This window comes from Mustela nigripes, chromosome 7, assembly GCF_022355385.1.
Source record: "Mustela nigripes isolate SB6536 chromosome 7, MUSNIG.SB6536, whole genome shotgun sequence".
Taxonomy (NCBI): domain Eukaryota; kingdom Metazoa; phylum Chordata; class Mammalia; order Carnivora; family Mustelidae; genus Mustela; species Mustela nigripes.
Window position 1 is genome coordinate 81,939,822 of NC_081563.1, and position 24,153 is coordinate 81,963,974.

Genomic DNA, 24,153 nt, shown 5'->3' on the forward strand with positions numbered 1-24,153 from the left:
CACCGACTGGATTTTAAAGAGCCAAGTTTCCGACAGCCAGTGATTTTAGAGCACAGTTTCTCACCAAAAAACAGAAGTCACTCAAAATGGCGGTTTCTGACCTTGGGAGTAACACTGTTTTTAGTTAACTTTGCAGCTGGCTTTGTGTGTGCTCTGCCAGCCAGATTTCAGGGTAGGACAGTTTTTCCTTTCTCAGTAGAGTGTCTGAAGAGGGAATTGTTTGAATCTTTATTAAAAAAAAAAAAAAATCGGGGCGCCTGTGTGGCTTAGTGGGTTAAAGCCTCTGCTTTCGGCTCAGGTCATGATCCCAGAGTCTTGGGATTGAGCCCCACATCGGGCTCTGCTCAGCAGGAATCCTGCTTCCCCCTCTTTCTATCTCTGCCTGCCTCTCTGCTTACTTATGGTCTCTGTCAAATAAATAAATAAAATCTTTAAAAAAAAAATCACCAGCTACTTTGCTGAATGTACACCACAGATGAATACAATAAAAAATAATTGCTATGTTTCAGAACCAACCAACTCCCAACAGTCATACTGTTTCACTGTTCCCAAATACTTTTAGGTCAACTACATCATTCTTCCACAATTACCTATAAAAAAGTGGTGTTCTTTAATTACTTTTAAGAGCATGATCTTAAAAGTAATTAAAACATTGTATGACTCAGGAAATGTAAGTTAATGCAGGAACAAATGTTTTTTTATTCCATGAGAGCCTAAGAGATCGATGCCAAGAATGTTTCTTCCTTGTTAGAAGGTGTTAATCGGTGTCCAATCAGAAAAACACTCAAGATTAAAAATTCCAGTAAACAGGGATTTAATGTAGGGGCTTGGCTACAAAGACATTGGAAGGGCTGGAAGAGCCCAGTAGTGGGGGCTGGGAAAGAGATGGGGACCTACTGCCTGGCTGGGGGACTGGGTCTGCATTAACATTCTTATATTACCAAATCAAGATAAAAATCTGAATCACAATTTAATACTGAAAAATCCCCAGAGTACCCTGAGTGGTGGTTCAGAGCATGGACGTAAGGTACCAGCGATTCCTAGCCCCGAGACTCCAGGCAGGTTTTCTCACTTGGCAATTAGAGGAGCACCTCCCTCCCAGGGTTGGGGCAGGGGCTAACGAGGGCACACCTGGTGAACAGCTCATAGCAGGCCTGGACCACACATCAGCAGTCCTTCAATTTGCTGGAAGCGGCACCTGCTTTTAAACCTGAGGCCATGCCAAGGACGGCCACTCATGCTGGTGGAGAATGGAAGGAAAATTACATGGAAAGTACCAGGATCTTCCTGAAACCCCTACAAGTGTTGAGAGCGGGGAGGGGCGGTTGGAGTCGGACAGTCTTGAGTCAGTCCTGTTTTTTTTAAAGATTTTCTTTATTTATTTGTCAGAGAGAAGGAGAGCACAAGCAGAAGGAGCAGTAGAGGCAGAGGGAGAAGCAGGCTCCCTGCTGAGCAAGGAACCCAATGTGGGGCTCCATCCCAGAACTCCCAGATCATGACCTGAGCTGAAGGCAGGTGCTTAACCAAACTGAGCCACCCAGGCATCCCTTCCTGGGTTCAGTACCTGCTGGGCTGCCTACCTAGACCTGCGTCCTGGGAGTGCAGGTCTGAAGAGCTTGCTGAGCTGCAGGTTTCCCACGTGGAAAACAGAAGCATTTTCTTCCTTGCAAGGCAGATGTAAAAACTAAATGAGGTTTGTTTTTTTTTTTTAAGTATGTGAAAAACCTAGCTTATAGCAGTTCAACGACAGGAACTGTCACAATTAAATAATTTTTTAATAAACAATTAACATATAAATAATTACAAATAATTGAAATAATTAGACATTTAATTAAAAATCACTATCAAAATGCCATATTGTATCTGTCCTGTCATCATGTGCCGGAAAACACTTATCTGCGTATGTTCTCAAAGGGAGAGCGTGGTGTGCATTCATGTCCACCACGGATACTTCATTAAAGGTGGCTCGGGGCCGCACTTCCTCTCTGGCCTGGATACTGCCTTTTGGATTCCGGATTCTTTGTCCCTGGCTTCCTGGTTCTGAAAAGGGTGAAGTTCCAGGGTATCGCCAGCAGGTGGCGCAGCGATCCTTTGCCAGGCTCTCCTGAAAAATCCGCCAGGTTGGGAAGCCTGGGAAGTCAGAAGCTCTGTCAGGGTCAGCAGTTTATCTGGAAGTGTCCAGGAGGACGCACGATCTCAGTGAGGGGCATGAAGGCTAGGGATGAGAGTCACAGCAGGAGAAGGAGTAAAAAAAAAAAAAAAAAAAAAAATGTCCGTGAAAGGTACCCATGGGACTTGGGGAGGCGCTCTGGCCCAAAGCCCACATTCTTGCCAAAACTTAGCCAAGTGCTTACCTTGAGAGCCATGAACAGCGCGCATTGGGAAATCAGCCCCCTCAAGCAGCTCACAGTCTTACCGAGGAGTCTGACACACGGACAAACGGCTAATATGAAATGTGAAAATAACGGGACATCATGCCATCATCTATCTTTAACCCCTGTGCTCCGCCAGGCGCTTGGTGATACTCTTCCTTCTCTGCACACGAAGAAGCCGGGATTCAAGGGATTCACTCATTTCTCAAATTCACAAAGCTGAGAAACAACAGATTCAAGCCGTGCCGCTCTATTTGAAATCACTGCTCCTTCAGGAGAGCAAGACAAACAGCCCCGCTCCTTCAAAGAGCACCACTTGAGATTAGTCTCAGCAAGCGTGGTCAGGAACACGGCGGCGGGGGTGGGGTGGAGGGCCCGCCTGGGTGGCTCAGTGGGTTAAGCCGCTGCCTTCGGCTCAGGTCATGATCTCAGGGTCCTGGGATGGAGCCCCGAACTGGGCTCTCTGCTCAGCAGGGAGCCTGCTTCCTGCGCCCACCCCGCCCTCCCCCGCCTGCCTCTCTGCCTACTCGTGATTTCTCTCTCTGTCAAATAAATAAAATCTTAAAAAAAAAAAACAAAAACAAAAACACAGGGACGCCTGGGTGGCTCAGTTGGTTGGGCAGCTGCCTTCGGCTCAGGTCATGATCCCAGGGTCCTGGGATCGAGTCCCACATTGGGCTCCTTGCTCAGCAGGGAGCCTGCTTCTCCCTCTGCCTCTGCCTGCCTCTTTGTCTGCCTGTGCTCGCTTGCTCTCTCTCCCTCTGTCTCTTACAAATAAATAAATAAAATCTTAAAAAAAACACACACACACAAACAAACATGGCGAGCACGCGCTACTAGGCTCAGGTGCCCCCTCTTTTTTCCCTCCTCCCTGCTGGCACCTCCCACCTCCTGCTCACTGTCCACTCACTGACCAAGGCATCTGGCTCACCTTCACCACCATCTTTTGGTCACTCCAGCGGCCTCCCACAGCCACAGCTTGGCCGTGGTGATAACTGGCAGTTCGGCTCTAGGGAGCATTAGTTCCCACGTCTCCCTGTTACAGCGACCTGGCCTTGCAGCTGGTCGGCTCAAGAGCCCCCTTGCAGCTGTGGAAAACTGGTAAAAGGAAACCTCACCGAACATGACGTGAGGAGGCCAGCAGGGGGAGCTCTCACGCACTGCCGTCGGTTGTCAATTGCAGACCCAAGGGGAAGAATTAATTAACCGGCAGGGGAGCGGCCCTTCAGTTAGCTACCACTCCACTCTCCAGGCAGGAGGGAGAAAGGGTTCTCTCCTCCCCGCTCCCACAGCCCAGCCAATGGGAGACTGTCACAACTCAGCCAATGAAAAGCCGCTGCACGTTGAACTCCCCGTTTACACCAATGAACATTGTGTTTGTAACAGCTCACCCACCTCCCCTGTTTCCTCTATGAAAGACCCTCCTCTCCTTTGTTTTGTGGAATTGCGTGGGCCTCCTTGGCCCAAGTTGCCATTCTCTACCATTCCTGAATAAACCCATTTTTGACGGGAAGATAGCTGACAGTTCTATTTTTAAGGTTAGCACAGCTGTTCTTTGCAGTCCTGGGTCCCCTGACAGCTGGTCCAGCTTCTCCCTGAGGTCATCTCTCCTTGACTTCACTTCCTTCTTTCCCCAGCTTAGTTCCCATTATGTGGCGTATCTGCTACCCTTAAAGAACACCCGAAGCTCCCCCTTGTCCCACCCTGCTCCATGGTGCTGGCTTCTACCTCGATCACCTGTGCTTTCTGTGTCTGCATCCTGCAGCTGGTGGGAAACCTCCTCAGGCGAGCCTATTGGAAGAGGAGGGAAGGCAATTCTGAACAGAGCTGAGGTGGTGCTCATCCGAAGGCTTCGGAGTCCTAGGGGAGGGGAACGAGTACGCGGGCTCCCAGGGCTGAAGGCTGTGGAGCAGCTCTGACATCTGCTTGAGAGAAGGGGGAGCACCCAAGGAGGAGCTTGGAGGTGTGGAGGGCCACGGGGAGGATGTGGGCCCTGGATCTAAGATCGGACCAATTCTGGCGCTGTGGCTTTCCTGTGTTCTACTTGGTTGCAGATATGAACAACCAGTGTATCCAGGGCAGGGGTGGGGGGCGGGGGGCGGGGGAGGTGTGCCAGGTGGTTCCAACAGAAAGCAGTAGGGATGTTGGGGATACTGGCCAAAGTGCTGGAGAATCTACAGACATTTCCAGAAGACCTGGCTTAAAAACCTGGTTGTTTACAGTTTTCCAAACGGAAGCGTCCTGAGGGCAGAGCCTGTTCTCCATGGAATCTTACCCTGTGGTGGGTCATCCTTGAGCAGGCTAATTCAGATGATGAATCAAGAACGTTGGGGCTCTGGCAGCAGGATAGAAGGAGAGAAGGTGCGGCTGCAGAAGGTGTCCGAAGGCACTGTGTCAGAGATGAGTCACTTCTGGAGATGATCTGCTCAGGACCCGAGGCCCTGAGGTCCAGTCAGGGGGGTGGGTGACTGATCCATCTCCGTTTGCCCAGACCTTCCTGACTCTACCACTGAAAGCCCCATGTCCTGGAGAACCTTCAGTCCTGGGTAAATGGGCCGAGTGTTCTCTAAGTGGTGGACGGGAATATCTCTGAGAAGCCAGGATATCAGTTGGTCTATGAAAGTTGCAGGATTAATCACTCTTGCGGACCTGTGTCTTTTTTTTTTTTTTTTTTTTTTTTTTTTTTTTTTGTGCCACCCTTGATGTGGAACTCCTTGGGTATGTTTTCTCAGCAGTGAAAGGGAGCTTCTTCATAACCCTGAGCTCTAGGCATAACAGGTACACTAAAAATGGCAAATACTTCCAAGAGCGGGAACGCCAAAGTGTGGCTACATCAGCGTTTTCAAATCTGCAAGTTAAGTGCATCGTACTCAGAACCTTAAAGAATCCTATTGACAAAGCTCCCCTGCTAATTATTTTCTATTTAGCGGAAATTTAAATGCTGATGTATTATAATAATGTCTACTTTCTTAGGAATAGAATAATGTCAATTTGCAATATTACATGAAGGGACTATGTATAAATATCATAATTTTATTTAATTGAGCATGAGAATCATATCAAGAATGAAACAGTCTTTGGTTAAATAGACATGTCTAGTGTTGAAAATAGATTTCACACTCCACATGCATTACATAGCATAGACAAACCATAGCTTCATTATAATTCAAATTGTCTAATAACAGACTTGCCATTACAGCAATCAAATGTGCATCAATAAATTATTCTAGACATGTTTTATTTTCAGAGCAGTATTTGATGGTTAACTCATTAAAAGTGAAATACAGACTTTCTGAAAAAGTTGCAGAAATACAGTTCAACCAAAAAATAACTCTTTCCTAATGTGTCAATATATACAAGGTATATTGAAACAACATCAGAATTGTATGTTCTCTGTCAACATGACGGATATGTACAATTACTGTAAATAAAAACATGGGGGTTAGGATATAGTTATTGATAGAAACAAAAGAATTCTTTCCCAGAATATTTAGGAATATCCCAGGAAGATTGCTGGGAGTACAGTTCTTTGCTATAAACCTCAGGGGAGAATCAGTATGTACAGACTCGGGTATCTATAGCTTACTCAACATGCTTATGTCAGAAACTTGAAGATATCCTTCCTTTTCAAGTGTCCCACATAAAATCTATATAGAGATAAGTTGAATTCTTATTAATTCATATTCAATCTGAAGTTGAATACATTTAAGGAAACTTAAATCTTCTCCCTCTTTCACAGATACGTATGATTAAAGGTTAACCAAAGACAACCAATGTCTGTTCTGCTAGATTTTGGCATAGTTCAGTTCTTTGTTTTCATTAGGGACTAACAAGAGATAGCATAAATGCCTTAACCTAAGCTAAGCCTTTTATTTTGTTTGTATTAAACTTTTTACTCCAAGATAATTATGGATTCTGAGATAATTGCATAAATTGTAGATTCCCATGCAGTTTTAAGAAACAATACAAAGACATCCTGTCTGCCTTTTACCCAGCTTCCCCCAAGGGTAATATCTTGCAAAACCATACCATATCCCAGCCAGGATTTTGACATTGACACAGTCAAGACACAGAATGTTTCCGTCATAAGGATCCCTTGTGTCACTCCCTCCTCTCTAGCAACCTCTAATCTGTTCTCCATTTCTAGTCTTTTGCATTTCAAGATGTTGTATAAATGGAACTGTATGGCACGTAATACTGTGGGATTGACTTTTCACTCAGCATCGTTCTCTGGAGAGTCATCCAAGTTGTTGCTCATATGGAAAATTATTTTTATTGCTGAGTAGTATTCCACGGCATGGATGTATCACATGTTTAACCAGCCACCCATTAAAGGACATCTGGTTGTTTACAGTTTTTTGAATTTTATGAATAAAGCTGCTATGAACATTCATGCAAGTGTTTGTGTGAACATAAGTTTCCATCTCTCTGGGATAAATGCCCAACAGTGCAATTGCTGAGTGGTATGGCAGCTGCATGTTTAGTTTTACAGGAAACTGCCAAGTGCTTCTGCAGAGTGGCTGTTCCATTTTACATTCCCACCAGCTCTGTATGGCTGAAGCCGTTTCTCTGCACCCTTGCTGATCTCTGGTGTTGTTACTTGATCTTAGCAATTGTGTTGAGTGCACAGTGGTCTCTCTCTCACTGTGGTTCCAGTTTTCAGTTCCCTAAGGATCAAGGATGTTGAGTGTCTTTTCATGGACTTATTTGTCATTTGCATATCCTCTTCAATGGAGTGTTTGTATACGTTCTCCATTTTTTATTTGGATTAAAAAAATTGATGAATTTTGTGAGTTCTCCACATATTCTAGGTATTAGTCATTTGTCAGATATGTGCTTGCAAATAATATTTTCTCTCAGGCTGTAGCCTGTTTTTTCATTCCCTTACTATGGTCTTTTTCAGAGCAAAAGTTTATAATTTTGATGAATTTATCAAACTTTTCTTTATGGATTGCGCTTTTTGGCATCAAATCAAAGTATTCTTGAGGCTTAGCCCTAGGTCCCTACAATTTTCCATTTTTTTTTAAGATTTTATTTATTTATTTGACAGAGATCACAAGTAGGCAGAGAAGCAGGCAGAGAGGGAGAGGAGGAAGCAGGCTCCCTGCTGAGCAAAGAGCCTGATGTGGGGCTCGATCCCAGGACCTTGAGATCATGACCTGAGCCCAAGGCAGAGGCTTTAACCCACTGGCCACCCAGGCGCCCCCAATTTTCTATTTTTTTTAAAAAAGTTTTTTAGTTTTACATTTTTTATATTCAGAATTGTGACCCATTTTGAGTTCATTTTCATATAAAGTACGAGGTTTAGGCTGAGGTTTTATTTGCCTCTGGATATCCCATTGCTCTAACATTTATTGAAAAGACTATGCTCCCTCCAGTGAATTACTTTTGTACCTTTATAGAAAACCCAACTGAGTATATTTGTGGTTCTTTCTCTAGATTTTCTATTCTATTGATCTATGTCTGTGCCTCCACCAATAAAAACCATACTGTCGTGATTACTGTAGCTATATAATAAATTTTTACATTGAATAGAGTGATTTCTCCTACTGATCTTTCTTTCATAAGAGTGTTTGAGCTATTTCAAGGTCTGTACCTTGGAATTTTTAGAAAAACTTGAATATATCTACGAACTTTGCTAGAATTTTGACAGAAATTTCATTAAATCTGTAGATAAATCTGGGGAGAACTGACATCCTTGCTACTTTGTGTCTTTCAATCCATGAACATGGTGTATCTCTTCATTTATTTAGGTCTTTGATTTCTTTCATTAGCATCTTTTAATTTTCAGCATATAGATCTTGTACATGTTTTGATAAATTTATACCAAAATATTTCTTTTCTTTGGAGTGACTGTGAATGGTATTGTGCTTTTGATTTTGCTTTCCACATTGTTCATTTTTAATATTTAGAAATGTGATTACATTTTGTGGACTGATCTTGTATCCCGAAACCTTGCAAAGGCCACTAGTTCTATGAATTTTCTTTCTTTTTTTTAAAATAGATTCTTTGGAATTTGCTATGCAATCATGTCATCTGTAAACAGAGATATTTTTCTTTCTTTCTAATCATATGCATTTAATTTTTCTTGTTTATTGCCATGTGTAGAATTTCCTACACCTTTCAACATTTTCATCAATGTAAATTTCCAGAGATTTGCTGAAACATACCAGCCTGAATAGGGCCCATCATTCTTAAACAGATGCACTTTCAACACTCTTCTTATCATCCAACCTGTTTAGACCTCATTTCCTAAGGTTTGGATAAATAACCGATAACATTCATTAGTTGTTATAAATGGCACGCACGCTGCAAAGCCCCTTGAAGCAACAGAGAGGGCTTAATGAGCTGAGTGGAACCTGATTATAAAAGCAAACTTAGTATACAAACATTATTCGTAAGACAGAATCTGGAGGTAGTGATGCCCAAAGAATTAAGGTATGAGGTTGACTTATGAAATAGGTGGTTTATCCTTCCAGTTTCCCCCTCTTATCTCTAAACTGGGGGTAGCGAAAATTTTTAACTCAGAGATAGAAAGTACCATCAGTGTGACCTTATTCTTATGTATTAGAAATTGTTATTGTTAGGAACTCTTTTGAGAATTGGATTTTGACAAAAAAAGAATTCTGTGCATCTTACTATGCTTTTAGTAACAGGCACTTAAAAAATATTTTGACATCTCAAACTGTGTTCATGTCTTAATATTTAAAATAAAAGTATAACCATTAATAACATGTTACTTATTTAGGAAATGTAAATTTCCTACAGATAGTGTCATGTTTTGATGGTATACAACACACCTAACCCACCACAGAGGGTTCAGAGCCATTATAAAAAGTTGGAAAACTGGGTACTGCTAGATCTTTACAGACTTCAATGTAAGAGGTCTTGGATGTACACATATAGGTCCTCTATAGGCCTTAGATGTGTACTTGGGTACAATGTCGTTTCTTGCAAAACCAGGAGCTCCTGCATATAATTTGTAAAAATTTACATCTGTAGTAACAATCAAATTTCAGAGACTTTTTTTTTTTTTTTTGGTAGTTAACAGTAGCAAATTAATGACAGGCACGTTAATCCTTACTTTACTGATTTTGCTGATTCAATGACCCCTGTGCATTTCAGTGACTCTCTTGTCTTGTTCTCAAGATTGGAAATCATCTAAGTATTGCTCCATCCATGAGGTGTGGTGAGTCAGAGCCTGGGATGCTGATTTAGCCTGTCTGACCCCAGTTTCCTCGTCTATAAGTGGCAACGATGATATGGTTCTCATTGGTTGTACGGCTGACAGGAGATGACCCTGCCAAGGGCCTGGTCCCAGGCTAGGCAGGGAGCGTGCCTTCAATTACTGCCTTCTTTGCTTCCTTGTACATGGTCCTTGCTTCCTTACCTCCCCCCTCTCCTCCCTACATGCCACAGAATGAGATGCTTCTTATTTTGGATGCCACTCCTCGTGCCTAAGGGACGGGAACCCTCCGTCAGAAGCATTAGCCGTGGGGACCTGGGGAGCTTGGTGCTGAAGCCAACCCATTCCACGAATGAATCACCACGGCTGGCTGCGCCCAGGGCTCTGTGTTCTCACGAAGTTTGTCAGGCTACAGTGGGACCAAGGCTTCCTCAGTGACCAGGACATTCTAGCAAATGGGATTTGATAATCCATCTGCAGTCTGGTAAGTAGCACGATGAGGACTCCAGAGACAACCCGTCCTGCGTGCTCACTCCAAACGCAAGACCGAGGCCGTGTGATGCAGGTTTAGCTCCTTCGTGCTCCCTGTGAGCTTCAAATCAAGACTGCTTTGGGCGGAGCAAGCAACAAAAATACTCTCACAATACAATGCAATCACATGGCACACACTTTTTTTTTTTTTTTTTTTTGGTCCTAAGGGACAGAACGGCAACTGTCTCCACGTGTCACTTTGACAACCAACGATGATTCCCTAGTCGGTGAGACTGGTTGGAATAAGATACAGAGGTTATATATACGTGTACCTGCGTGAGCTGGGGGTTTGCAAATGACCACTCCAATCTCCAGCCTGGCACGGGGTTCCCCGGTCACCCTCTCTCGTTCTGCGGGGAGGGTGACAGGGCGGCCGGGAAGCCGGCAATAGACAGACAGCTGTCAGGCGCCGGTGGGCAGTGCCACGGAGAAGGTTTTCGTTTCCCACAAACCCCGAGGACCTTCTTACCGCATCAGGCCTTTCTTGGTGCTGCTTTGAAGTATTCCTCCTTGGAAATGTCGGCTACTCCTCCATACCATTTCTGCAGCCAGATATGTTCTACCTTCATCTTCATAAAGAACCATTCATACTGACGAGGCCACTTCCTCATCACGGGGTGTCTGCAGAAGTAAAGGAGAGGTCACAAGACAGTGGCTCCCGTCAGCAGCCGGGCCCTCCTGGGGCCCTGGTCCTTAGGAGGCCTCGGACCCCAGGCCTCTTCTGGACTGAGGCTAGAGGCAGAAGCCAGGGAACCAGGGATGGGGTGGGGGACAGCCTCAGGAAGGCAGGAAACGGCCACCTGCACAGAGGGGCAAACCAGCCTTCTACTTACTGACATTCCACTTTCTACTTACCGGCTTTCTCCCTCACGTGAAGAACACATGCATTCTTCTTCTTCTTCTTTTCTTTCTTTTTTTTTTTTTTAAAGATTTTGTTTATTTATTCGACAGAGAGAGATCACAAGCAGGCAGAGAGGCAGGCAGAGAGGAGGAAGCAGGCTCCCCGCTGAGCAGAGAGCCCTACACGGGACTCGATCCCAGGACTCTGAGATCATGACCGAACCGAAGGCAGCGGCCTAACTCACTGAGCCACCCAGGCGCCCACATGCATTCTTCTTAAGGGCAGGCACCGGACCCACTTCTTTTAAACTCATAAAAATAAAAAATTAGATTCCTATCTCAACATGTCAGAAACAAAACTCGAAGGCCAAGCGCCAACTGGGAAGGCTATTTGCAACAACGGAGACGTGATAATAGGCTGATGGCCTTTTGCAAGGGACAATTTGTTTTGAAGTAACTGTAAACACCCGGAGAGGTTGAAAGTACAGTACAACGAACTCTTTCTTTTCCCCCAAACCATTTGAAATGCAGTTGCTGATCTGATGCCCCAACCCTCCAAATACTTGTGCCGTCAAGAGAATTAAAGGATTTGTTGTTATTTTAAGCAAATGCATTTTGTACTTGGAACTGGAATGCATTTTGGCACCTGCTGGCATGGGGCAGGTTTACGAATTCCTAATCCAGGGGCCACTGGCTTTGTGGTTTTGCGTGAAGGCGGTGAGTGGCAGGTGGAGGGAGCTCGGGAAGACTCACGGTGAGGCCTTAGAAGAAGGGAAAGACGAGGTTGGTGGAAGCGGGAGATAAAGGGGCCCAAGAACATAGTGTTAAAAAATGTGTCAACACAGTGCCTGCTGTGATGCAGAATGCAGGAAATGAATTTAATAAACCCAGTGGTCTACCCAAGATTTTGGCCTCTTCTCACTGCCTAACATAACACGAAAAGAGGAGTGTTTAGAAATAGAGGGGACTTGGGACACCTAGGTGGCTCAGTGGGTTAAGCATCTGCCTTCCACTCAGGTCATGATCCCAGGGTTCTGGGATCGAGCCCCCCATCAGGCTCCCTGCTCAGCAGGGAGCCTGCTTCTGCCTCTCTCTGCCTGCCTCTGACTACTTGTGAGTTCTCTTTCTCTCTGTCAAATACATAAAATCTTAAAAAAAAAAAAAAAGAAAGAAAGAGGACTTTATAAAGATAAATAGAGTTCAGGGGCACCTGGGTAGCTGAGTCATTAAGCATCTGCCTTCTGCTCAGGTCATGATCCCTTGATCTCTGGGATCAAGCCCGTCTGAGCTCCCTGCTCAGTGGGGAGTCTGCTTCTCCCTCTCTCACTCCCTCTGCTTGTGTTCCCTCTCTCACTGTCTCTCTGTGTGTCATATAAATAAATAAAATCTTTAAATATATATATGTGTGTGTGTATCTCACACGTACACACACGCACACGAAATGAGTGTTCTTTTCTCACCTATGTTCTGAAAATCCTGCATTCATGTTGATGTATCCAATTGCGATCCAATTCCAGAGTTCATTCCCATTTTCTCTATTTGTGTGTGTGAACCCCTTTTCCATGACAGTGGGCAACCACACTTCCACTCTCCTTTCTACGTTTACTTATTTGATGGTTCCTCTGTATGGAAAATCTTCCCTTCTCCAGGGGCTGTGGGCAGCGGTTCCAATTTACCACCTGATGTCATGTCACTCTTCCTCGAACTTAGACAAAGTGTTAATCTGCTTGTTTTGATGAAAACAATCCCTTGTTTTGATGAAAACAATCCCTGCACCCCAGGGAGGATACCTGCTGCTCCTTGGCCCAGCTCTGACCTTCCACTGCAGGTGGCCCCTACATGGACATGCCCCTCACTCCAGCCCCACCCCAGACCACCCCTCCCTGCCCACACCCTCCTCCCCCCTTCCCAAGCTCTGCTCTCTTGCTTGTTTGACCCCTAGAGCCCTGATTCTTCAACTTCAAGATTTTTTTTTTTTAAAGATTTTATTTATTTATTTGGGAGGGAGGGAGACAGAGAGAACTAGCAGGGGGAGGAGCAGGCAGAGGGAGAAGCAGGCTCCCAAGCACTGAGGAGGGAGCTCAAAATGAGAGTCAATTCCAGGACCCCAGGATCATGACTTGAGCTGAAGGCAGATGCTTAACCAACTGAATCACCCAGGCGTCCCTCAATTTCAAGATTCTTAAACTTCAACTTAAACAGTGAATTTCCAGGCAAACCGACTTTCAAGCATATACAAACCTTGAAAACATGGCTTGCTTGGCAAATTCCACTTCTTCTGGAGATACGGCGATCATCTGGCCAGTGAGCGTCAGGCGGGCGCATCGGGGGTCTTCTGGGTCAACGATGTTTTTTCTGCACTCAAAGAACGTTTTTTACATGTTAAAAGATGATAGAACATCAGCCTGAAATACCAAAGATTTTATTAAAAATGAAAAATAGTCATGTGGTGGGTCATATCATTCAGGTTTTTAGATTGTGTGTGATTCCTTTCACATATTTTGACGCAGGCCACATGGAAGGTGTGTTTGGGTGTTACACTCCGGTCTGCACCCTCGGGGCAGCAAACACCCAGAGTGCCCTCGTGCAGGGGCCACGTACCAGCCCGGTACTCTAAGACCGCGGTTGGGAGCTGCTGTCCAGAATCATGATGCTGCTTTGCACACCTCTAGGGAGTGCCACTCGCTTAAATACACTTTGAGTGGTACTCCTAAATAAGGCAGTGGTGACCAAGGTGAAGGTTTTCAGACATCACTATCAGGAGGAGGAGGTTCCTCACTCCACATAAGGGACGCTGGAAATAATGAGAACGTTAGTGCGACTGACGTGTGACTGCTTGAGGAAGTGTTCCGGCAGTGGCAGAATTCTTCTAAGACTTGCTTTCGTTGAAGGAGTCACCTGGCAGTGAGGGTGTATTTTGTTTTCTGGATATGACTCTTTCTCTGGTGAAATAGAATGCTAAAAGAATATGACATGATATGGTATGACATTTAATATAATTCTCCTAATTAAAAATTCTCATTAGGGTCACCCGATAAAATAGCATATGACACATAGTTATGTGAGAAAATTATTTGTTGTTTATCTAAAATTTAAATTTTCACATCTTTACTTATCTGTATATATATGTATATATTTACATAAACTTCACCCTTTCAACTGTGGAGGGTTGTTAGGATACTCAGGGCTGTGCAACCATCACTGTAACTGAATTTTAGAACATTTTCATCACCCCCCAAAACCCTAGCACCCACTAGCAGTTATTGTCACTCCTGGCCCTGCACCACATCCCAAGAAACCACTGGTCTTCTCTCCATCTCTAGAGATGTGCCTGTTTTGCCAGGACAAATAGAATCTGTCTTTGGGACTATCTTCTCTCACTTAGCATCGTGACTTCCAGAATCATCCGTGCTGTAGCTTGAATTAGTATTTCATTTTTTTTATTGCAAAATATTATCGCCTTGTATGGCTAGACCCCGTTGTGTTTATCCATTCATCAGCTGACGGCCATCTGGGTTGTGGCCTGCTTTCGGGTCATTACAAATAATGCGGCCATGCGCATGTGCACACATGTTTTTGTGTGGACATGTAGTTCAGCGGTGGAACTGTGAGAAAGGGAATCGCCAAGGTTACGTTTAACTCTGTGCGGAGTGGCAGAACTGTTTTCCAAGCAGCTTTTGCGCTATCTTGCCTTCCCACCAGCAGTGTGCCGGGCTGGTTCCTCCGCATCTCCGCCAACACCCCTCTTGGTCTGTCTTTTTCCTTCCAGCCAGCTGAGTGAATACGAAGCCGTACCTCACTGTGGTTTTTGTTTGCATTTCCCTGTTGGCTAATGATACTGGCCATCTTTTCATGTGCTTATTGGCCATGTGTATATATTGGCAGAAAGGTCTGTTCAAATCCTATGCCTGTTTTAATTTGGACTTGATGTGAAAGTTTTTTTTAAACTTTCATCAAGTCCTAATTATATATTTTGCTTTTGTTTCCATTTATAATTTTTTTAAAAAACTCCCAGCAACCTAGGGCAAAGGATATTTATCAAAATCCTACACATAAGTTATGTGCCATGAAAAAAGACAAGCATGTCCATATTACTAGATATTGTGGTTTTTGTCGTAAGACAAGAAATAGAAATAGGTATAAAGGTTGGGAAATAATAAGGTTATAGTTATTCACAAAGGATATGACTGTATACAAAGGAAAATGCAAGAAAATTCACACTCAGAACATTAGTATTGAAGAGAAAGATCAGCAAGATTTTTGAAGTCAAGGACAATAATTATAAAACAACTGCATTGCTACTTATAAGCAAAAAAACTATTTTTAAATATTAGAAAGTATATAAGAAAGGGGCTCCTGGGTGGCTCAGTTGGTTGAGTGCCTGCCTTCGGCCCAGGTCATGACCCCAGGGTGCTGGGGTTGAGCCCTGTATCGGGCTCTCTGCTCGTGGGGACGCTGCTTCTCCCTCTCCCTCTGCTGCTCCCCTGCTTGTGCTCTCTCTTGACAAATAAATAAATAAAATATTTTTTTAAAAAACGTATATGAGATGGCAACAAAACCTCTAAAATACCTAGAGATAAATTTAACAAAAATTTTGTAATACCTTGGTGGAAAAAATTATGAATTTATTGAAATGCATAAATGGTCTAAATAAAGAAAGAGCTATCCCATATGCATGAATGGGAAAGCCCAATTAAATAGGGATGTCAATTTTCCCAGAATTAATCTTTATAGATGAGGTAATTTCAATTCAAATTATTTTTTTCCTTAAAATATTTTATTTATTTATTTGTCAAAGAGAGAGACACAGAGAGAGAGAGAGCAAGCACACAAGCAGGCAGAGGGAGAAGCAGGCTCCCCGCTGAAGCAGGACCCTGGGATCATGACCCGAGCCGAAGGCAGACGCTTAACAGACTGAGGCACGTAGGCGTCCTTCTACTGAAATTCTGATTTTTAAAAAAGACTTTATTTTTAAATAATCTCTACACCGAATGTGCAGCTTGAACTCACAACCCTGCGATCCAGAGTAATGTGCTCCTCCTGACTGAGCTGGTCGGGTGCTACCAGTCCTACTATTTGTTAAATAGAACTAAACAAGCTGAATCTAATCTTTACCTGGGATAACAAAGGTCTGAGAATAGTCAAAACCATGATAAAGACAAGCAACATGGTGAGGGGTTTCCTCTACCAGGTAGCAAGCCCCACCGTAGAGCCATATTAATTAAGGCAGTGGGTACCAGTCCAAGGACAGATCCAGGGAACAGACCAGAAGACCCAGAAATAGATCCATACTTTTATGTTACTTGACATATGACAAAGACTGAATTAGAAATTAGCAGGTGAGGTTCTATTTATTCAATAAATAGTGCTGGAAAAAAATGGTTATCTGTATGAAAATATCTAAAAATAGATCCCTATGTCACACCTTGTACGAGTAAATTCTACATCTGAATTAATGATTTAAATGTATAAGGCAAAGCCCTAATACTTTTTAAAGAGATATTTCATTTATTTATTTGAGATAGAACGAGAGCAAGTGAGCGAGACAGCATAGGCAGGAGGAGCCGCAGAGGAAGAGGGAGAAGCAGGCTCTCCACTGAGTAGGGAGCCTGACTTTGGGGTTCGATCCCAGGACCCTGAGATCATGACCTGAACTAAAGGCAAATGCTTAACCGACTGAAGCCACCCAGGTGCCCCAGCCCTAAGACTTTAAGGACAAAATCTTTATGACTTCAGGGTTGGAAAGAATTTCTTAAGCAAGACACAAAGTGCACAAACCACAAATGTAGATGAATATGACTTATTAAAATGTAAATTCTTCCTTAATAAAAGACTTCATAAGTCAGCGAGGGGTTAAGTCTGTTCACTTCCATGAGCATTTCTTATTCTATCAGTGAGTGTGGTAGGCACAATTCTGGGACGGCCATGGTCATCTCTACCCCTAGGGCGCCACCCTGTACATTCCCTTCTCCTAGAGTGTGGGCAGGAGATGGCCCTCGCTTCTAGCCAAAAGAATATGGCAAAGGTGAAGGGATGGTAAGCCTATGCTTATAAGGTGTCACGCCAGTGAGAGAGAGACTTAGAGACGGTGGGAGAGATAGAGACTGTCTTACCCATGGGAGAGACTCTCCTGCTGGCCTTGAAGAGGTCAGCTGCTTGGAGTCACAGTCAGCTTCCCTGGCTATGGAGGGGACTGTGGTGGCTTCTGGGAGCTGTGGCCTCAGTCCTACAAACACAAGAAGCTGAACTATTCCACAAGGAACAACTCACAGGGAACCAGAGTTCCATAATGGGATGCAGCCCCGCTGGCATCTTGCTTGTACCCTGAGCAAAGGACCCAGTTAAGCCATGTCCAGAATGGTGACCCCCCCAGAAACTGAGCTAACAGCTCCCTGCTATTCCAAGTCCCTGCGCTAGGGTTAATTTGTTGCATAGCACAGGGAATTAGTACAGTGCATTTGTTCAAACTGTAATATATATTTTTTAAAGATTTTTATTTATTTGATAGCAAGAGAGAGAACACAAGCAGGGGGAGTGGGAGAGGGAGAAGCAGGCTTCCCGCTGAGCAAGGCGCCCAATGCAGGGTTCGATCCCAGGACCCTGGGATCATGACCTGAGCCAAAGACAGATGCTTAACAACCGAGCCACCCAGGCATCACCAAAATGTGATTTTTAACCAATAATTTTCCCCCCCAGTTACATTATTACTGATTTCTGACTCTACATTTTGGTCAGAAAGTTATCCATGTGCTATCTATTGTTTGATACTTGTTAAAATCAGCCTTAAAGCCTCATGGTCAGTTGCTGTGTGCCTGAACAGAATGGACATTCTCCAACAGTTTGGTGCAAGGTTCTACAAATTACCATTACAGCAAGCATCTTGAGTGTCTTCAAATCTCTTATATCTTTGCAGGTTTTGTTGTTTTTTGCTTGCTCTGTCGGTTACTAAAAGATGCACTAAATATTTTAGAGGCCAAATTACTGCATCTCTGTCCTTTCCTCTCTCTCTCTCTCTCTCTCTCTCACACACACACACACACACTCTCTCTCTCTCTCCCTCCCAAAGTAGTTATGCCATAATTTTTATTTTTACTCATATAAATACTGTGTTTACATTGAACACAGTGTTTACATAAGCCTCTATGAATAAACTTTTTATACAACCTTTTGTTTTCACTTGGAATTAGTAATAACTTCCCCTTTTTCTTTTTTGTTTAATTTTCTACAAGCCTCCCATTTACTAATTCCCCAACTTTTCTTTTTAGCACAACCAACACCAGATATATTTAATCGTATTCAAAAGAACTGAAACGTAAGTTCATACAAAACCTTGTACATTGATGTCGCTAGAGCTTTATTTATAACAGCCCCAAAGTAGAAATAAACCAAATGGCATCAAAATAGACAGAATATGGGCTAGCCATTCAACAGGCTATTTTACCATCTTTAAAAGTTTTTTGGTCCTGTTTTTATTTTAAAGCCCATTCTTCTGCAATATATTGTCTTCTGTCCTGAATAATTGTTTCCTTCTCTTCGTATTGTTTTAATTTCCCCTAGTTCTTTCTATCTGTGCATTTTGCATGGTAGAGATTTTCCTCAAATAGAGATTTTCCTCAAATGTTTTCCTTGGCTGTTTGTTCATTTTTAAAATGTGCCATCCCCAAGCCACTTAGAAATTCTGACTGCATGGGTATGGCTTTCTGACTAGTGGACTTCACTCTAAGGTGGTCAGCTTTGATGGTTCTGTTGAGGGACCCTTAACTATTCGGTATCTGTTTTTGTTTTATTTTTTTCTCTTGGGCTGTTCAGTATCCCTGGGGAAATCCTCAAAGGATTCTCAGACGAAGCCTTGTTGAAGATGAGTTCCATCCATAATTCACAGGAAAAAGCAAAAGCCAGTAGAAACAGAAACATTAGAAATAGATACCCAAGATACACTTCATTGATTATAAGGATATCTAAATTGAATAAGATCTCCCAATCTTTAATCGAAAGATTAAAGCGTAGCTCTTTGGAGGTCTGGTTTTATATATGGACCTTATTTCCAACTCTTCATCTGACCCAGTCCAAGCTATTGTTTCTTCTTTCCTTTTGTATTAAAACCTTAGCCTGAAAAAATAAACAACAACAACAACAACAACAAAAATACCAAAACAAACCAACCAATCAAAAAATGCCTTCCCCTCCAGGTGCCTGGGTGGCTCCATAGGTTAAGCGTCTGCCTTTAGCTCTGTCCTGGGAGTGAGTCCTGCACTGGGCCCTTTGCTCAATGGGGAATCTGCTTCTCCCTGTCCCACTGCTCATGCTCTTTTTCCTCTCTCACTCTGTCTCTCAAATAAAAACGAACGAATAAACAAACAAACAAAAAACCAAACCACCTAAGCCTCTATTTTTCTCAGACTGGTAAACCCCACTACAGTTCTGGTTCTGGTTTTTGGTTTCATCTTCATTTTTGACCCCTAGGGATTTCTTTTTGTTTCTTATGAGAATTTAAAAGAACGTTTTTCTTCCTACAATTTTTAGATTGATAAAGTCCATAGTTGTATTTTAAAACTTTAAACCAAAAATTTTTCTTTTTTAAGATAAAAACATAATTAGTTTCCATGTAGAAGATTTAGAGACTATAAAAATATGTTAGAAACTAAACATAAGTGTGTTTTAAAATAAACTTGGAATTCTATCCTACATAGAGTTTTTATCTTATTTTTTCCTCCTAAAAATTAAATTGTGAACATTTTATTTGGAGAAGCACATGCTGTGAGATCTATTTACTCACAGAATTCTCAACCATTTTTCTACCGTTCCTGTCCACTGAGCATACAGAAGGGGCTGGAAGACTACAGCTCTGATGCTGAGTGATGTCACACTGTACTGTGAGGCTGTCTGGAGGAGCCAGGTCACAGGAAGTGCCCAGTGTCCGCTCCCAGTGACCTTGTGAGCTGAAGCCCCACGGACGGAGCCTCAGTTTCTTCTCTGGAAAGTGGGGACATTAATTTCTTGCCTGTCTTCTTCACAGAGTTCAAAGATCTGTAAAAGCACGATGAGCATCATAAGGAAGTAAAGAATGTTGTTCTCACACAAACCTGAGACTATGGTAAGTTAATGTGAGCTGGTTAAAGATAGAGTAGCTCTTCTTTGAGGCAGACTAAATGATTTCCCTTCCCCTGCCTCGAAAGATTTTTCTGGCACTGCATCTCATTATCGAGTGAGAAAACTTTATGATGGATTGTTCTCCAACACATCAAAGGAGAGAAGGAAGCAGGTGACATGTTGCATTTCCCTTTTGCTTGCGGCCAGGTATAACCAGGAGAAAGGAGGATAAAGTGCTCTTCCCTTGTCTGTCCTGCACAGTCTGTGCGGCTGAGTATCCTAATAAATGGTAAATGCAGAACGACGTGAAAGGCATATAGTGAGGTGGCTAAGAGCATGGGCTCCTGCCACGCCTGACTAGCTCAGCTGGAGAAGTGTGCGACTCCTGATCTTAGGGTTGTGGGTTCAAGCCCCACGTGGGGCATAGAGATTATTTAAATAAAATCTTAAGAAAAAAAAAAAAAGGGTGGGCTCCTAATCAGTCTCCGAAACTGGAATCCTGTCTGTGACTCAAACTCTTTATGCCTCAGTTTCCTCACCTGTAAGAAACAGACATGAAGAGTTCCTGCCTCATAGTGGCGTTGTGAGATGTCAGTGTGGGCAGACAGGGAGACTTCTCGTTCAGTGACGAGGAGGGTTAACAGTGGGTATAACTACTACTCAGCCTTCAATCAATTGGTGAACCTGAAGGAAGATACTTGACATCTCCCTACAGGAAGTACCCATTCTATTCTACTTGTCTCTGCCATAAGCTGTAAAGAGCTGCCACAGCTCAGGGAGGTCTAGGGTGAAGCGGCAGACTGCGTAAATCTGTCAGATTCAGGAGTTTTCTTGCCCACGTTCTCCATGTTGGCTGGTCAATGTTAAAGGTGAGACTTCGCTATTCCCTCCACTTTAATCTTCTTTTTTTTTTTTTTCTTCTGGAGAGAAAGAGAGCGCACAAGCAGGGAGAGAGGCAGAGGGAGAGGGAAAAGAAGGCACCCTGCTGAGCAGGGAGCCTGACTTGGGCCTTGATCCCAGGACCTGAAGATCATGACCTGAGCCAAAGGCAGATGCTTAACCATCTAAGCCACCAGGCGCCCCTAAGCTTTAATCTTTTATTTCTCACTTGGTTTAGACCAAGCAAACGATGGCCTGTGCCCTATTTCTGTTTGGTGTGACAGAGAAGAATGGATTTTACATTGTTCAAGATGGAGAAAATCCAAAAGAAGAGTAATTTTATGACCCATGAAATTGATAATGAAATTTGGATTTCAGTCTACTTGAAAAAAAAAAAATTGTATTGGCACACAGTCACATTCGTTTGCCTGGGGCTGCTTTCACACTACAATGGCAGAGTTGAGGAGTCAGGACAGAAGCTGTACGGCCCACCACACCTCCAAAATATGCCATCCTCCTCCTATAGAAACCATTTTCTGACCCCTGGGTTGGACTGTGGGGCTGTTTGGGGCACCTGGGTGGCTCAGTGGGTTAAGCCTCTGCCTTTGGCTCTCCTCATGATCTCAGGGTCCTGGGATCGAGCCCCGTGTCAGGCTCTCTGCTCAGCAGGGAGCCTGTTTCTCCCTCTCTCTGCCTGCCTCTCTGCCTACTTGTGATCTCTTTCTCTGTCAGATAAATAAATAAAATCTTTAAATCATTGGTTCTCCTGGAACCCCTGGAATCCCTCTGTGAGGATTAAAGGCATGAATTCACATAAGGTAATGAGAGGAGTGTCTGGCCTGTCATAAGCCCCCAGAGAGTGATGTTGCTGCTGCTGCTGCTGCTGCTCAACTCCCTTGGGGGCTGAAAGGGTGGAGTGGCTGGAGAGTTCCAGAATTGTACAGCCTAGGCTGGTGGTGGTATCGATCATGAAGTAGCAAGAAGACTGCCATGGACCGAACTGTGTGGCCCTCAAAGTCCGGTGGTGAAGCACAAACTCCCATCTGAAAACAGGGTCTTCAGAGAGGTAATTCAGGTTCATGGATGACTTAAGGTTCATGAGGTCATGAGGGTGGTGTCCTCATTCGAAGATAAGCAGATCTTATATGAAAAGAGCAGGGAGGGGCATGTAGAGGGAAGCCCACGTGAGGACCAAGCAAGCAGGAGGCCATCTTCAAACCCAGGGGAGATGTCTCAGGGGAAACCAACCCTGCTGACACCCTTATCTTGGACTTCCAGCCTCCCAACCTGTGAAAAAATAAATTTCTATTGTTTCGGCCTCCCAGTCCGTGGTATTTTGTGACAGCAGCCTGAACGAGTCCAAAGATAGCAGGGACTGAACGGTGACTCTGAAATGGTGACTAACACAATGAAGTCCCTCGGCATCATGGTCAAACTTGTCCCCACTAGAAGAACCTTGACGGTTTCTAGCTGGGCTGCACATTTCAGTTCAAATCTACCCACCTAGTTACCAATCTGTCTGTTTCGCTTTATAATTTGATGACACCTTGAGAAAATCCTAGCATTTCTTTTTTCCTCTTTGAAATCCAGTATCATTATTTGACATTCATATATCTTCATGGGGATGTTTTGTCTGCTTGAGGCCCTGGACCACAGAGGGTCAATTGACCTGGTGGGGTCCAGAGACTGGGTCACTGAAATCAGTCTTACAGACACTGTATCATAAAACAAAAGCCCTGAAGCATGATTCACTAAAACTCATGCTCACCCATTAAATTGCATTCAAATCTTGAGAAAGGTACATCTGTTAAGCAAAGCGTATATTTTGCTGACATTTAAGGAACTTGTTTTCACCTGCCTGGAATCTTTTCTTTATTACACAGCCTGCTGAGTTATAACAAGAGAGAGAGTGGACATGCCCAGCTTTAGGTCAGTTGCTTCATGTGAGAACACTGTGTACTACTGTTCAGGACACCGCAAAAATGTAGTTGCTGAATTGTGAATTTTTTTTGTGGGTTAAGATGAAAGAATGATGGGAAGAAATCCACAGAATAACTACAAAAAATGAGTCTACATAGAACTTTGTAAAAACACCTGAGACAGGAGAAAATAAGCAAGAACAGTAAACAGGAACTAAATTTACATCTACTGGAGGAGACTGTCAGCAGTTGTACCTAATTCTTTGTTCACTATTACGGCTAATTTCTTCACAAAGTTGCTCTTTGATAAAAGCAATGAATTAGCATTCATAAGTAAGTCATCACCAAATTTAAATAGGGGCCATCACATTAAAATAGGGAGCGTTTTGCTTCTCCACTGGTGGTGATTACCCAGAATAGAAAGGAGATTATGTAATGATGTATGATATGTTGGCCAACTGAATGTAATTAAAAAGAAAAAAAAGGAGATTATATATTTAAATAGGTACACAGAAAACTTTCCCTTTACCCAGCTAGACTCAGTATAAGTTCCTTCCCACCTGTGGTAGGCAGGATAATGCCCCCCACCAAAGATGTCTGCAACCTAACATGTGACTGTGTCAATTTACATGGCAAAGGGAAATTGAGGCAGCTAATCAGCTGGCATAGGATAGAGAGACTGTCCTGGATTATGCAGAGGGGCCCAATGCAGTCACAGGGGGAGTCAAAACACAGCGTCAGAGAGATGTAGCCATGAGAAGGACAACCGGCCATGGTTGGCTTTGAAGGTGGAAGGGGTCACAAGTCAAGAAATGCAGTCAGTTTCCAGAAGCTGGAAAAGGTAAGAAAATGGCTTTTCCTCTAGAGACTCCAAGAAGGCACACAATTTTGCCTACATCCTGAGTTTAGCCTACTTTAAGACCTGTTCGGGACTTCTGCGCTGCATAAGTGTAATGTAATAGATTAGTGTTATTTGAAGCTCTGAGGTTGTGGTGCTATTTCCGCAGCAAGAGGAAACTCATTTAGCATCTGAAAAAGGAGGGGTGGCAGCCCCAGCCTTGGTCACATGAGCACAACACACTGAGGTTACTGGGGGGACCTTTTCGTTTCTGAGAGCCTCCTTTGGTGAACAGGGGCTAGAGACTGCACTCTCCTTCCTCTGGACACTGTACTTTGCATACTGTTTAGGCATTCACCTCTCCCTGACACAGTGTCAGGGAACCCTATCCCATCTATTCTCCACCCCCCCCCACGGCACTCACACGCGGAGACAAAATACAGCGAGAGTAGGTGAAGAAAGAAGCCCCCCGCCGCCCCGAGCGCGGCGGGGCTGGGG

General features: G+C 43.7%; 1 protein-coding gene across 3 annotated transcripts in view; it reads right to left on the minus strand.

Annotated features, from left to right (window-relative positions):
* Positions 1-1,411: 1,411 nt before the first annotated feature.
* The window catches only part of CREG2 (cellular repressor of E1A stimulated genes 2), a 38,377-nt gene continuing 15,635 nt past the window's right edge, over positions 1,412-24,153 (minus strand). The window contains exons 3-5 of one of the 3 annotated variants that reach the window (XM_059406286.1): positions 13,171-13,284; positions 10,559-10,710; positions 1,412-2,215 (exon numbers count right to left, since the gene is read on the minus strand). In XM_059406286.1, the coding sequence (XP_059262269.1) occupies positions 10,563-10,710; positions 13,171-13,284 (262 nt within the window). In that variant the 3' untranslated portion in view covers positions 1,412-2,215; positions 10,559-10,562. Of the gene's footprint in view, positions 2,216-5,391; positions 10,711-13,170; positions 13,285-24,153 lie in introns of those variants that run through there. The other 2 variants (XM_059406287.1, XM_059406285.1) reach the window with 2 other exon arrangements.